The sequence below is a fragment of the Myodes glareolus genome, chromosome 2 (genome assembly GCF_982192425.1).
Source record: "Myodes glareolus chromosome 2, mMyoGla1.1, whole genome shotgun sequence".
Lineage (NCBI taxonomy): Eukaryota > Metazoa > Chordata > Mammalia > Rodentia > Cricetidae > Myodes > Myodes glareolus.
Window position 1 is genome coordinate 130621760 of NC_142027.1, and position 12985 is coordinate 130634744.

Sequence of the window (12985 nt, forward strand, 5' to 3'; positions counted from 1 at the left end):
ATAAGTTCTAGAGAAAATTGGGTCAAGATGAACGACAGCTTCCTCTTTGGTCCTCTGCTGAGATGGCGAATTTATTGATGCCAAGTGTTGTGTGCCCTCAAGTACAAGAAGCACAGAGCTATCCTCCTGTGAGCAAGTGGCCTTCTGGGACCTGCTTTAGTCAGGGTTACTATTACTGTAATGAAACAACATGACCAAAATTTAGTTAGGAGAAAGGGTTTCTTTGGTTTACGTATCCTGGACCACAGTCCACTGAGGGAAGACAAGGCTGGAACAGGGAAGGAAACTGGAGGCAGGAGCCGATGCAGAGGTCATGGAGGGGTGCTTAGTGACTTGCTCCTCATGGCTTGATCAGCCTGCTCTCTTATAGAATCCAGGACCACCATCCCAGGGATGGCACCAACCACAATGGACCCTCCCCCATCAATCACTAACTAAAAATTCTCTACAGGCTTGTGTACAGACTGATCTTATGGAGACATTTTCTCAATTGAAGTTTCCTCTTCTCAGATGACTCTAACTTGTGTCAAGTTGACACAAAACCAGCCAGCACAGCCCCCCATGCTTCTCCAGATCTCCCTCATGACTTTCTGGGGAAACCATCTTATTCTGCTCCACAGTTCCCCCTTAATCCTCAGTGGGGCTCCCCTAAAACTTGCCTTGTGATCTAAGGGGCAGCTCAGTGGAACAGAGGACCCTAAACTCAGTAAGGCCAGGGTTTTTCCAAGCTTAGGTGAGGAACTGTACCCATGACACCGGAGGACCTTACAGGGAAGATTCTGGGACATGCTGGCTTGTAGTCCTTCTAATGACAGCCACAAGAAACTGCAAAGGGGCTGGCTGTGTTTCCTGAGAAAGCAAGGGCCTTTAGTAAGAAAATGAATGAGTTTTAGATTTAGAATCAGGGGCTCTAAAAAACCAGCAGGTCTCACTTCCTTAATTCAAAACCCAGGAAGTCAAGTCCAAGCCCACTGAATAGGGAACTGCTTGCCTGAGGCCACAAATAAAAAAAAGGTAGCTGGCCATGATGGAAGCCCTACACCTGCTGGTCTCCTGAGCATCCCTAGGGCTCCACAGAAGGTGGTTTCATCCAGTGCCAGGTATAGGCTCCCGTCCACCCAGTTCCAACCAGCAGGATCTACACCTTTTTTTTTTTTTAACCAGCCTCAGTCCTGACCATCAAGTTCTGAACATGCAAGCCGTTCAAGTTTGAGTCTTTCAAATCCTTTATGCAAGCATTGTTTCTCACGGCCTCAGACCACAGCCTGGCGATGCTCTCTGCCTGTTTTCAAGTTCATGCTTGGGAAAACCCACAGCTACTTCACCAAAGCTGCACCTACCGTCAGAGCCTTCCCTGACCTCTGCATGAGGGTCAAGAGCCTGACAGCAACGTGTGACAGTGGCAAACTCAGCCGGCCTCATTGGGCATCTGACCAAAGTACTGTGAGACTGTACAAATACTTGTGGTCAGCCCCTCCCCTGCCACACCTAGGAAGCCCCCTCTCCCCCAGACCCTCTGATTACTTTAGTCTGGAGCTCAGTTGTTCCCCCAGGGTAAGTGGTTACAGTTTTCATGGCTTTAGTTCAAACCCCACAGTGCTTATCACTGACGTGCTGTGAAACAGACCAAAAGGAGTAAGAGAGGAACAGAGTAACAGAGTAACAGAGGTTACTCTGTTAAAGGCGGGTAGGCTGGGTGCTGCCTCAGAATCCACTGCCTGCGAGCCTCATTGATCCAGGGGCCAAGCGGCCACCAGAAGAGTATTGTCTGGTGTCCAGGACATGCAGAACCAGACGCTGACAATCCCAAGTCACTTTGCTATGGCTCTCCAGGCTGAGTGAGGCGAGGCACTTGGGTCCCCATTAACCAGCCTCCAGATCAGTATGGACATAAGTAGGGCTCTTGTCGGTCAGCGTATGTTAGTGGCCCAATGTAACATCATTTTCAAATTTATTCCCTTCAGGTCAGACCAAAGATCACCCATATACCCGTGTCTGAAAAAAAATTAAAGGAATACAAGCAAAATGACCTTGTATACTTCCATCATCAAAAAAATACATTCTCCGTATGCCTTCTTGAAAGCGAACGGGGCTTTGAAATAACTCATTGAAAATGGAGCTAAATGTCCAGAGCTAGAAGGCAGGGGCACACAATGAGGGAGTATTTAGAGCCCCGTTCTCATCCTACAGTTCACCTACACAACACAACTGTTTTGCTTCCCTAGCAAACAGTCCTTCTGGAAGCTCTGAAAAGAAAGGCTAGAACCATTATCAACCACAAATCAACAAAAGCTGGTCATGAAATCCACTTTGCCTCCAAAGCGACGACTGAGTTTGGGTCAGTGAGGCTGAGAACTGGAAGGGGTGGGTCCACTCTGGGTCTCCACAGCCCTCTCACCAGCTGGAAGGGTTCTTTGACTAGCCACTAAGGTTTGATGGCTTCAGATCCTTTAGGCAGAGAGGACATTGAATCCAGGGATGACAATCAGAAGGGCCCACCTATGGCTGGAGATGAGAATTAGAAATGCCCACGTAGGCCTGGACAGGACAATCAGACACCCTCCAGTTAGGACAGGGATACTGCACCACAATACAACTGCATGGTTCCAACCCCTGCCCTGCTCTGAGTGTTACCCGCAGCCTTCTGGTGTCCACAGGCTGCATAGATTTAGACAAGGGAAGCTGTCTTGGTTGGGTCAACTCTCTTGGTGGCTTCTGGGGGCGTTGCTGGTGGTGGTACAGGGATTGAACACAAGGCCTCATGCTCTTTCCCAAAGCCACACCTCCAGCTCCAAAACTGAGGCTGTTGTGACTGACAAATAAGTCGGAGTGGAAGTCCCACCTCCTGCCTGGCTCACAAAGGGCAGGGGGCAACCTTTCTTCCTCTGGCTAGCTTTCCATGGTGTAGGCAATTTTTAAATCACATTCAAATGTTCTTCTCATTATAATTTCTGCTGCAAAGAAGGAAGCCAAGGAAGGGCAGGACTCTGAGGGAGATGCTGGGTCTGCAGGACAAGGGCTGTGCTGTCCTCACACTCCACCCACCCAGCACGACCCTCCCATGTCACACCTCCCTGTGTCACACCCTAAGCCACCCTTGTTCAACCTCCTCTGTGACCAGCTGGGACAAACAAGAGCAACGGATAAGGGCTAAGAAGCCACAGGGCCAGCTACTCACCCCAGTGCTGACAAGGGACAGCATGATCCTCTCGTTCAGGGCCAGGGTCTCCCCCTGCTTCATCTTCACCCTCTTCTTGTCTAAGCATTTCATGGCGTACCTGAGAACATACGGGTGAGGGTGCAGTCAGCCGGTTACACTAGGCTACACGAACTTCTGGAATATTTCTACCACATTGAAAGAAAACAAGATGACACCCAGGAGCCCTGCAGGAAATCTCCATGTTGCTGGCACTACGGAAGAAAGAAATCATGCAGCACCAGAGGGAGTTCTCTCAGCACGTGGGTAGAGAAGCTAGTGAGCTAAAGAATGAAGCAGAAACAATAAATAAACAAATAAACATTAATAAAGAAATACATAACGCTTGGAGGGGGGAGCAGGAGACCCTGACTGGTTTCTCCCACCCTCATGCATGTGATAAATAGACTTTTCATGTCTGTGACTGGTTAATGGAGGGGCCCAATGACAACTTAAAATTTGCAAGAACCATCTCAGATGGAGGACAGCAGGAAGCACTTCTTAGTAAAACAGTGGAAAGCTGAGAGACAAATCTAAAGTTTGGGTGACCGTCACGTTTGCTTCAACTCTCCCACCCCACCCCCAACCTGGCGAGGAAGTGGTGTCAAGTCTGGGACTCAGAAAACCCACTTAAGTTTTGTTAACTGAAAGAGTGTGAGATGGGCATGCTGGAAAATGCCTTGAGGCAGAGGCAGGTGATCTCTGGAGCTCAGCCTGGTCTACATAGGGAGTTACAGGCCAACAGGTCCACACACTGAGACCCTATCACATGTCCTATAGGAAAGCAGACCATGCTCGAGTTTAGTGTTTTCTCTGTTTGCCCATGCAATCCTATAATGACTGGGTTCCTGAGGCAGCAAGGAACCCTCAGTACGTGGGAAAAAAGTTTCTCCCTGACAAGGAACTTTTGAGATGCTCCACACATTGCCAGGATGGTTTTCATAAACCCTCCTACTGAAGAGCAGAGAGGACAGGACACCCTGGTCCTGCGTGGACTTTCAGTAGGAGCCCTATGGGGCCTCTGTGGCCAGGGCATCATGGGGCCCTAGCTCAAGCTCCAATAGGAACAGGTAGCGATTGCAGGACGGGTTCGCTGGCGTGGGCACTCCATATGTGGCTCCTGTTAGCTTTACAGCAGCCCTGAGAAGTAGAGGGCCAGGCTGACAGCCCGAGTTCAAGCACCTATCTCTTTCTGTGAAAGATAGGCCTCCATAATGCACTCTTATGACCCTGATGAGAAGACAGAGGCTCACATTTTCCCGGTGTCCGCTTTCCTGCAGCCGTACACTTCCCCAAACCCTCCACGGCCAATAATCCTGTGCACGCTGAAGTCGTTCATGGTCAGCTGTGGAGTCATAAGACAGAAGGAAGACCAGAGTCACAGAAGGTCACATCAAGGCGAAGCGCAGACAGCCTGGTGTCCCCGCCCCCCTTCCAGGAGAGATTCCTGAGCCTCACAGGGTGGTTTAACTAGAAGCAGCCTTCTCCCCGGCCACCTCCCTATGACACACCTGGCCCAACATGGAGACAGTGTGGGGCTGCAGCGTGGGAGGGGATTGTCCCTGCACATTTGAAAACCTTAGGTTATGCAAACCATGACCTTGGGGCCAAATGAGTGTAGAATTCCTATTCAAAATGAATAGTGATCTCAGCCACCAGGAAGCCTAGAGTTTGGAGACAATCAGACCATTCCAGGCACTATCCTGGGAGGTGGGGGGCGGTGGACAGGAGTCCATGTCAAGAACATCTGTTGTTTCAGGACAAATGTCCTTCTAACTGAAAATGCTGAGAGGCTGGCTGTGGGCAGGATTCCTCAGATGAAAATAAAAGAGTCACAGAAAAAGACTTCATTATACAAGTGTTCCCTACAACAACAGAGCTCAGGGGCCAGGAAAGAGGTGTGTCCGTGCGTGCGTGTGCCTGTGTGTATCTGTGTGTATATGTGTGTATGTGTGTCTGTGTATATATGTATGTATGTGTGTGCCGGTATCTGTGTATATATGTGTGTACGTGTGTCTGTGGTGTGTATATGCCTGTGTGTATCTGTATATATATGTGTATGTGTGTGTCTGTGTGCATTTGACTGTGTGTATGTGTGTGTCTATGTAAATATGTATCTGTGTGTGTATACCTGTGTCTGTATGTGTGTATACATATGCCTGTATCTGTGTACATGTGTGTCTGTATGTGTGTCTGTGTATATATGTGTGTGTATGTGTCTGTATGTGTATATATGTATGCCTGTATCTGTGTGTGTGTATATGCCTGTGTGTGTCTGTATGTGCATGTGTGTCTATGTGTGTGTGTGTGTGTGTGTGTGTGTGTGTGTGTGTGTTACAAACCCTTTCTTTTAAATCATCCAGGACACGGGATACAAACAACAGGTTTAGAGAACTCCTCTTCTGCTTTAGGTACAAATTTTCTTGAAAAACAAAACACAGTTGATTCTTTTGTCCATTAAAGCCCATGTTTTTCAGAAGATTCTCGTGAAGAAGGCAGAGATGCAGACAGAACTGTTCATCTAAATGTGACCTATGGACCAGTCCTTTCCCAGAATGACTGATACTTCAGCCTAGGGAATGGTGGGCTACCTGGCAACTACACACAGGGGTGGTCTGCGTCCAAGGGTCACTTTTTCAACTTTCCTGTTTTGTGGTGTGTGTGTGTGTATGTGTGTGTGTGTGTGTGTGTGTGTGAGAGAGAGAGAGAGAGAGAGAAAGAGAGAGAGAGAGAGAGAGAGAGAGAGAGAGAGAGAGATTTGTCCCTCATGCTGAGGCCTGAACTCTTGCACTCAACAGTGTTCTACCATTGAGCTAAATACCCAACCCCTACTTCTGACAGTTTCAAAATAAGGAAACGGAAATAAAACAACCCTGAAACTTTATTCCAGCAAAGGATTCCGCTCCTTTTGTTATATCCTACAGTAGACAGGGAAAGGAAGCTGCACAGCGCGGCCAGAGCCCAGGCTGCAGAGCCAGCACATTAGGCTGTGCTGTCACTGCCATATTGGGGTCAATCAATTCCAGCCTAACACAGCCTTTCCTATGTACATAAACTCATTCTCACACAAACGTGAGTAAAGAAAGCCAAGGTCCTGACTGCTTATCAGCGAGCACGGGAGCCTGCCTTTCCAGCCACGGAGCCGTACAAGGACATCTGTGCTGAGAACCCTTGGGGAAAATGTTCCAGAACAAAGCAGCGTTTTCTCATGACATCAGGGCAGAGGAAACAGAAGGATGGTACTCACATGAATATTTAATTCCACATTCTTCCACTGACAGAATCTGGTGAATTTATCGCTAAAAGAGAATATAAGTAATTACCCAAGAGTTCCATAAACACTTAATGGAGTTCTAGAAGAGCCTATGGGACGGGCTGAAATCAACTCCAGTGTTGCCTCTCACACAAGGAAAACTTCTCAAAGACCACACCCGACAGGTCTCCCACACAACCCCTCACCTGCTGCTCAGGGCAAATCTTGGAAGAGGGGCAGAAAGACTGTAAGAGCCAGGGACCAGGACATACAACAGAGAAGCTACAAACATGAATTCTCAACAATATGGTTGCCCAAACAAGACCAACACAGTGACAATATCAGTTAACCTGCCAACAGGGACAAGAGACATCCCACATGGCCCCACCCCAAGTGAAAATCAGTCTCCTCCAAGAATGATCACCCACATAGCTTGTCTGGTCCCAAGTGGTCAGCCCTGCGCACATGTGCATCTGAGCAAAGCAAAAATGGACTCAGGTTATTCACTTGTGTGAGTATATGTATTCACACACATATATGTCTGTAGCAACAAGAATTACAGAAGAAACCATGAACTTGGAAACACAGCAGTTGGAGGGGGAGGAGCGATGGCATACAACCCTAAAATATATATTAAAACTTTTTTCGCCCAGCACTCATGGCTTAATTTTACTGTTTAAATGAAAGAGCCAGTGTCTCCCCTCAACTGTCACATGCCACATGTATAATTTGATTTAATAGTGTATGGATGCTGAATGTCTATGTCTTTCTTTCCACACAGGCCTCTGAGACATGGTTTCTTTTATATATGAGAGGCATTTCGATTTGGAGCAGTCTCACTTCACGGGCTTGGCAGCCATAGATGGGCCTACTGTTTTAGACCTTCTGCTCTAAACGACCAAAAATAAAAGGACAACCAATGTTTACAAGTATCTCTAAGAGCACCAAACAGAACCCATGTTCACTGCATGCCCAATCCGCATGGCTCATTGACCCCTTTCAATAGCCCTGTGACCTGGGGCATCCCGACCCCACTTTATGGCTGCCAAGACCAAGACCATCAAATGGTACCGGGCAAAGATCATATGTGGGCGAGCAGGTGGACAGAGACCTGCAGGCTCCTGAGCTTCTTAAGAACCCATGGGGTGCAGCAGGGAGGCCCTTGGAACTCGAGGTGCCTTCCTCACTGCCTGCCCAGCTCTGTCTTCATCCATGCAGTAGAGAAATGTTTTCCTCTGTCTTCTTAACTCAGGTACTATTATGCTTGCTTATTCATTAATGAGCAGAATTTTATGTGGTTTTTATAAGAGGTTCAGAAGAAACTCAGGGTGTGGGCTTGGGCAATGTAGCTTTGGGGTAGAATGTCCACTGAACAGGTATAGAGTCTTGGATTCAGTCCCTAGAGCTAGAGAAAGGAGAGAGGGGAAAGAAAGGAAAGAAGCAGAGAGAGAAGGGAAGGGAAAGGCAGGACGATGAGGACCAGAAGGCTGCATCTCACCTAACCCCTGACTGATTCCTCATAAAGACACAGAATTCAAGCTTCTTTGAATGAAGCCGGGAGGAGGAAGGGAAGATGGGGTTTGTGTGAAGTCACAGGTACTGGCATCCTAAGAGTGCCACAGCCTCCAGGGATCACTGAATAAAAGGCTTCCGATATCAATCACCCAAAGCCCTGTGGTCTTCACAAACACAGCAGTTCTCCCGTGAACTGAAGTGACCTTTAGTCTCCGCTGCCCTCCTCATGTCTCTTCGAGGCTGTTTAAAATCACGGTTCAGACGTGCACTGGTTTGTGCAGAAACACCAGTCTTTGGGACTCCCCTCCCCTCATGACTTGAACCTACTCCTCTCTGAGAGTCTGGGTCTGACAGGATCTGACATATTTACAGCCTAGGCGTTCTGGCAGCTCAGGAAGAGGAATAACAGTCAGTACCCTTTGCCAGCTAAGCATGAACTTGCTGTGACTAGTTCCTCTTCAGGAAGCACAGATGTCCCCTGAGGATGTAGCAGAGTATCTGCCTCAGGGTTAACATGGGCACGGTTCCTCATTAATACCTGGGGCAGAGGGCAAACCTCTAGGGACCATGGGCAGTCAGAGCCCAAGGACCTGGAGGGTAAAGATGGTGAAACCTGGATGTGGGAGTGGCTCGGGTGAGTCCAGCGCCAACTCTTCTGCTCAGTGCAAGAAGCTCATTGAGTCTGCGGCACTCCCAGTCCCCTCTCCCCCAGCTTCAGCGCTCCCTGGATGCAGCAAAGAGCCACCGCCACACTGCTGAGGTTTCTCCTTCTTCCGCACAGATGCCAGAGCTCACAGGGAATCCCATCTAGCCCCTGAATGCGCCCACTCATATGCCTATACATCTCTGGTGATGCTCAAGGCCCGTGCTTTTGAAACCCAAACTCCACACTCACGAGGAGGCAATCATGCTCCTTGGCATCCCATGACGAGGGCTCACCGACTCTTGAAGTAAAGAACAGAATAGGCCCTAGCAAGTGGTACCCCATCACACAAGAGTAAGATAGGCTCAGAGGTGGGAACCAGATTTGAGAAATCAAGGTAGTGGGGCTGGCCTGGAATGAGGCTGAAGATCAGCTCCGAGCCTGCACTCCTCCCTGGCTTCACTGAGCCCCTTTCCAGAGGTTTCTGCTGGTACCTGCAATACCATAAATAAACGCTAATTTCCCAAGACACTGGGCACAGGATAAATCATCACACAGACAGTCGAGGTGAACACACACAGCGGGCTGCCTCTCAGGGGCTCGGAGCCCAGAGAACTGACTGCACACAGACCAACAGCTCAAGGAGTGCCGAGCAGCTTCAGAGCAAGACTGCACACTAGTCTGTAGCTTGGAAACCCAGGGGGACGAATTCATCAGTGTGCAAATGATACCTCTGAGCACAGAGTCTATCCCTTCCCAGGCTTGACTCGCAGCGGGAAGACATGCCTCAAGGACCCAAGATATGACATCAGATAAAACACTGCCACCATGCTGTGTCAGCAAAGTCCTCCCTCTAATCCTGGAAGTTCCCCAGACTGTCTGAATTTTAGACCGTGCTGAAGTAGAAAGCAGGGGTCCAGGGCACATCAAGCCATACACCCCGGAGCTACAGGAAGCAGTATGGGCCATGACCACTAAGGGCCCGTGGAGGGATAGCACATACTGGGAAACACCAGGCATCCACACACAGGCTGCATACCTTTCCATAAACTTCTGGAAAATATCCCCTCGAAGGCTCTCACAGATTTCTTCTATGTATGGCTAGAAAATATGGAGAAGAAACACCATGTAAGCAGGAACGAAGTAAAGACAGGCACAGGCCAGTGGACTCGGGCCTGGGGTCAGCAACCACGCTTCTGGGGATACTCGCTGCCCTGTGCTTGTCCCTCCTGCTGTCCCCTCATCCCAGGGTTACTATCTCAGCCAGCTCCTGCTACATTCCACATTGTCAGGGACAGAGCACCTCTTCAGGAGCTACAGACACTTCTTCAGTGATCGGAATTGATTTCATGAGCCACATAGAGGGTCCCAGCCCTGAGCTATGTGAACCTCTGTCATCATCTTGAAATTCTGACTAACTTCTGAAAAGGAGATTGCATGTTTTCACTTGACACTGGGCCATGTGATTGAGTTTCCCAGCAAGCTTTGTAAATTGCTAGGAGCCTTTTCCAATGTGGACTGAGATTTAAAGACTGGAAGCTGATTGTCCTAATTGTCTGTGTGGTTAATTAATGTTATACCTTCTTTAGATTCAGCGCTAAAGGTACTCAGGAGAAGGGAAAGGAGGCTCTGGAGTAGGGTGGGGTGGGCTGGGTGCCCTTGGGATATCTAGGGAGTTCCCTGGAGAGCCGCTGAGAACTCCAGGCTCCTCACGAGGGGTTCAGGTACTTTCTACCTCAGCTCTGCTTCATCGTCCTGAACAAGCAGCCACATTTTCTATTCCACACACTCCAGTTGAGAACAAGAAGCTGGCGCATGGCCATGCTTCAAAGTTCACCAGAGTGGACTTTTGGGAAAGTATCTTGATAACATTTGATGAGTTGGAAGATGGGAAATTTAACCTTTTCCAGGTCTTCACTAAAAGTTTGCCAAAATACATAAAGTGGGAGACCAGAGTCCTCAGAAGCAGACAGTGTCCTGGCAGCAGGACACTCAGGCGGGAACTCACGTCTCCATGGTCCTCTAACAGACTTTCTCCACAGGGAACAGGTGGGGTCATTCATCGTTCACGTCTGAATTCTTCCTATTAATTGGAGGGCAGCCAAGCCTCTCTAGGACTACTTCACCACCATCTGGGCACATTTTAACGTATCAAACCTGTGCTGGCAGCTACTGATTGCCAGCCTCACAGGGTCTAGAATCACCATGGAGACAGAGCTCTCAGCATGTCTGTGAAGGAAGAGCTACCCTGATGCGGGGAACACCATCACGTGAGGGGCAGCTTCCTGACTGTGGACTCCTGCCCCCGCACCTTCCCCACCACAAGAGCTGTGTCTCCGTGGACGGTGAGCCCCAAGACCCCTTCTATCCTGAGGTGGCTTGTGTCGGGTACTGCTCAGAACCACTGCACACGCACACAGGTGAAGGGAGACAGAACCAGAGGTCAGCAGTGGGGGTGGGGGCACACATCCCCTCTAGGTCCTCAGTTTCCTCAATCTATAAGAAGGGACAGTTGATCTAGTAAATGAGATTTAAGAATGTTGTCAGCAGAGCTCGGGGCCTAGCATGTTTCAGTCACCCACCAGCCGGGCCCCTCTCCCACTCCAGCCAGGCCCCTCACACCCCTCCAAATACACTGATGCAATTTATTTCTCTCCGAACCAGACTGGCAAACACAAGGAATATTAATTGATGGCTTTGTATTTGCTTTAACACACTTGTGTTGCGCTCTAAGCTGCAAGTGACTTCACTAGGTGATGGCCCTCTGTCCTTCCATCCAGCCGTTCATCCAGTGCATCACTAGGCTATGAGGATGCTACCTTGAACCACACTCCACCGTGGGCCACCGCTACCATAGTCTTTGGAACTCACTTACAGCGACCTTGTTCCCTTGTCACTGAGGCTGAAATCTGAATATGGAAGGAGCCAAGGGTTGGGTGTGGCTGCACATGTCTCCCCAGGGTCATATATTGGAAGCCTGGTCTCCAGCATGGTGATGCCGAACTGATGGGCAGGAGGTGGACAGGGCCCTGAGGGGCTCAGAAGGTACTGACACAGTTCTCCTGGGACTCTGGCCAGTTCTCATGAGAAGGTAGTTATTAAAGAATAAGCCCTGTACCCCCCCCAACTCTCTGGCCTCAAGCCCCCTGCCATGAGAAGAGGCAGCCTAGAGGGAAGCTGGACTGTGGGGTTTCTACTCCTGATCTAGGACACAGCACCCCAGCTGGCTGAAAGCTGAGTAAAACTCTTTCCTGCAAGCAGTCACTGTTGTTTCTAGAAGATAAAGCTGACTGAATGTTGTATCTTGTCTCCCTCATGGGAACCTTGAGTGACATGACAAGCAAGAGACCACACAGCCCAGCAGCATCGGGACGCGACTGGGTACAGGCTATCTGTATCCAGTCTATGGTATAGGCCAGCAATGTCAGATGAGATTGGTTAGGGGCTAGCTGCATGCCATGTGGTCTACGGTACAATCCAGCAGTGTCAGGTGTGACTGGCTACGGGCTGTCTACATGCCATGTGGTCTACGGTACAGTCCAGCAATGTCAGACATGACTGGCTATGGGCTATCTACGCAAATCAGTTGAAACCCAAAGTTCTCACACTACGAATCCATGGAGACGGCAATGCAGACATTAGTACCATGCGGACTGTGACAGCTAATGCTAATCACAGCTTTCATTTGTGGGATGGTGAGAAGGGCAGGTCCCTTGGAAAGCATCCTGAGTGTGCCCACTCCAACTCCAAGGCTCCTCTGAGAGCCAGTGCCCTATTGGTCCGTTTCACTGATCAGCAAAATGGGCTCAGAAATTGTGGCAGACCAGAGCTGAAGCACGGACTCCTCCTGTGACTGGACTGGCGGGGATGAAGACAATCTAAAAAGATACTTGTGTCCCACTGGCAGCCACCAAACTATGAAACAAGGTCCCAGAGCACTAGAATTTTCCCAGGAATCTCACGCTCAAGGGAGAAAAAGGCTGAAGCATGGTGCCATTATGTGGTTCTGAGAGCTGTCAGAACACCTTGCAGGATGGGTGGGGCCACACCTGAGATCAGGACCTAGACGATGGTTGTAGGGTGGGGTCCTTTGTCCTTCTCCCCAGTTTGGTCATGCTTCAGAAATCCCCTTCCTCTGTGTTTCACTATGAACTTGGCTCATGTCTGTTTCTTACTGATGACCAGTACTCAAGCAGCTTGTTGGTCTTGCCAGGGACACGGGCTCTGACCTAACTCTGGGAGCATTTGGGACTGCATGAGGGAAAAGCAGTGCTCGGTATGTCACTAGATGGGTGCTCTAAATCTGAGAATTACTGACTTTCTTTTATAGAAGTTTGTAATGTTCTAAGACACTGAATCCAAAACCAGTGGGGTACAG

General features: G+C 49.3%; 1 protein-coding gene across 3 annotated transcripts in view; it reads right to left on the reverse strand.

Moving 5' to 3' along the window:
• Positions 1 to 12985, reverse strand: part of Grk3 (G protein-coupled receptor kinase 3) — a 99080-nt gene that overhangs the window by 33531 nt on the left and 52564 nt on the right. For all 3 annotated transcript variants that reach the window (XM_048450378.3, XM_048450367.3, XM_048450387.3), the window contains 4 exons: positions 9647 to 9708; positions 6444 to 6495; positions 4450 to 4541; positions 3179 to 3278 (listed from right to left, as the gene is read on the reverse strand). In XM_048450378.3, coding sequence (XP_048306335.1) covers positions 3179 to 3278; positions 4450 to 4541; positions 6444 to 6495; positions 9647 to 9708 — 306 coding nt within the window. The remainder of the gene's footprint in view (positions 1 to 3178; positions 3279 to 4449; positions 4542 to 6443; positions 6496 to 9646; positions 9709 to 12985) is intronic.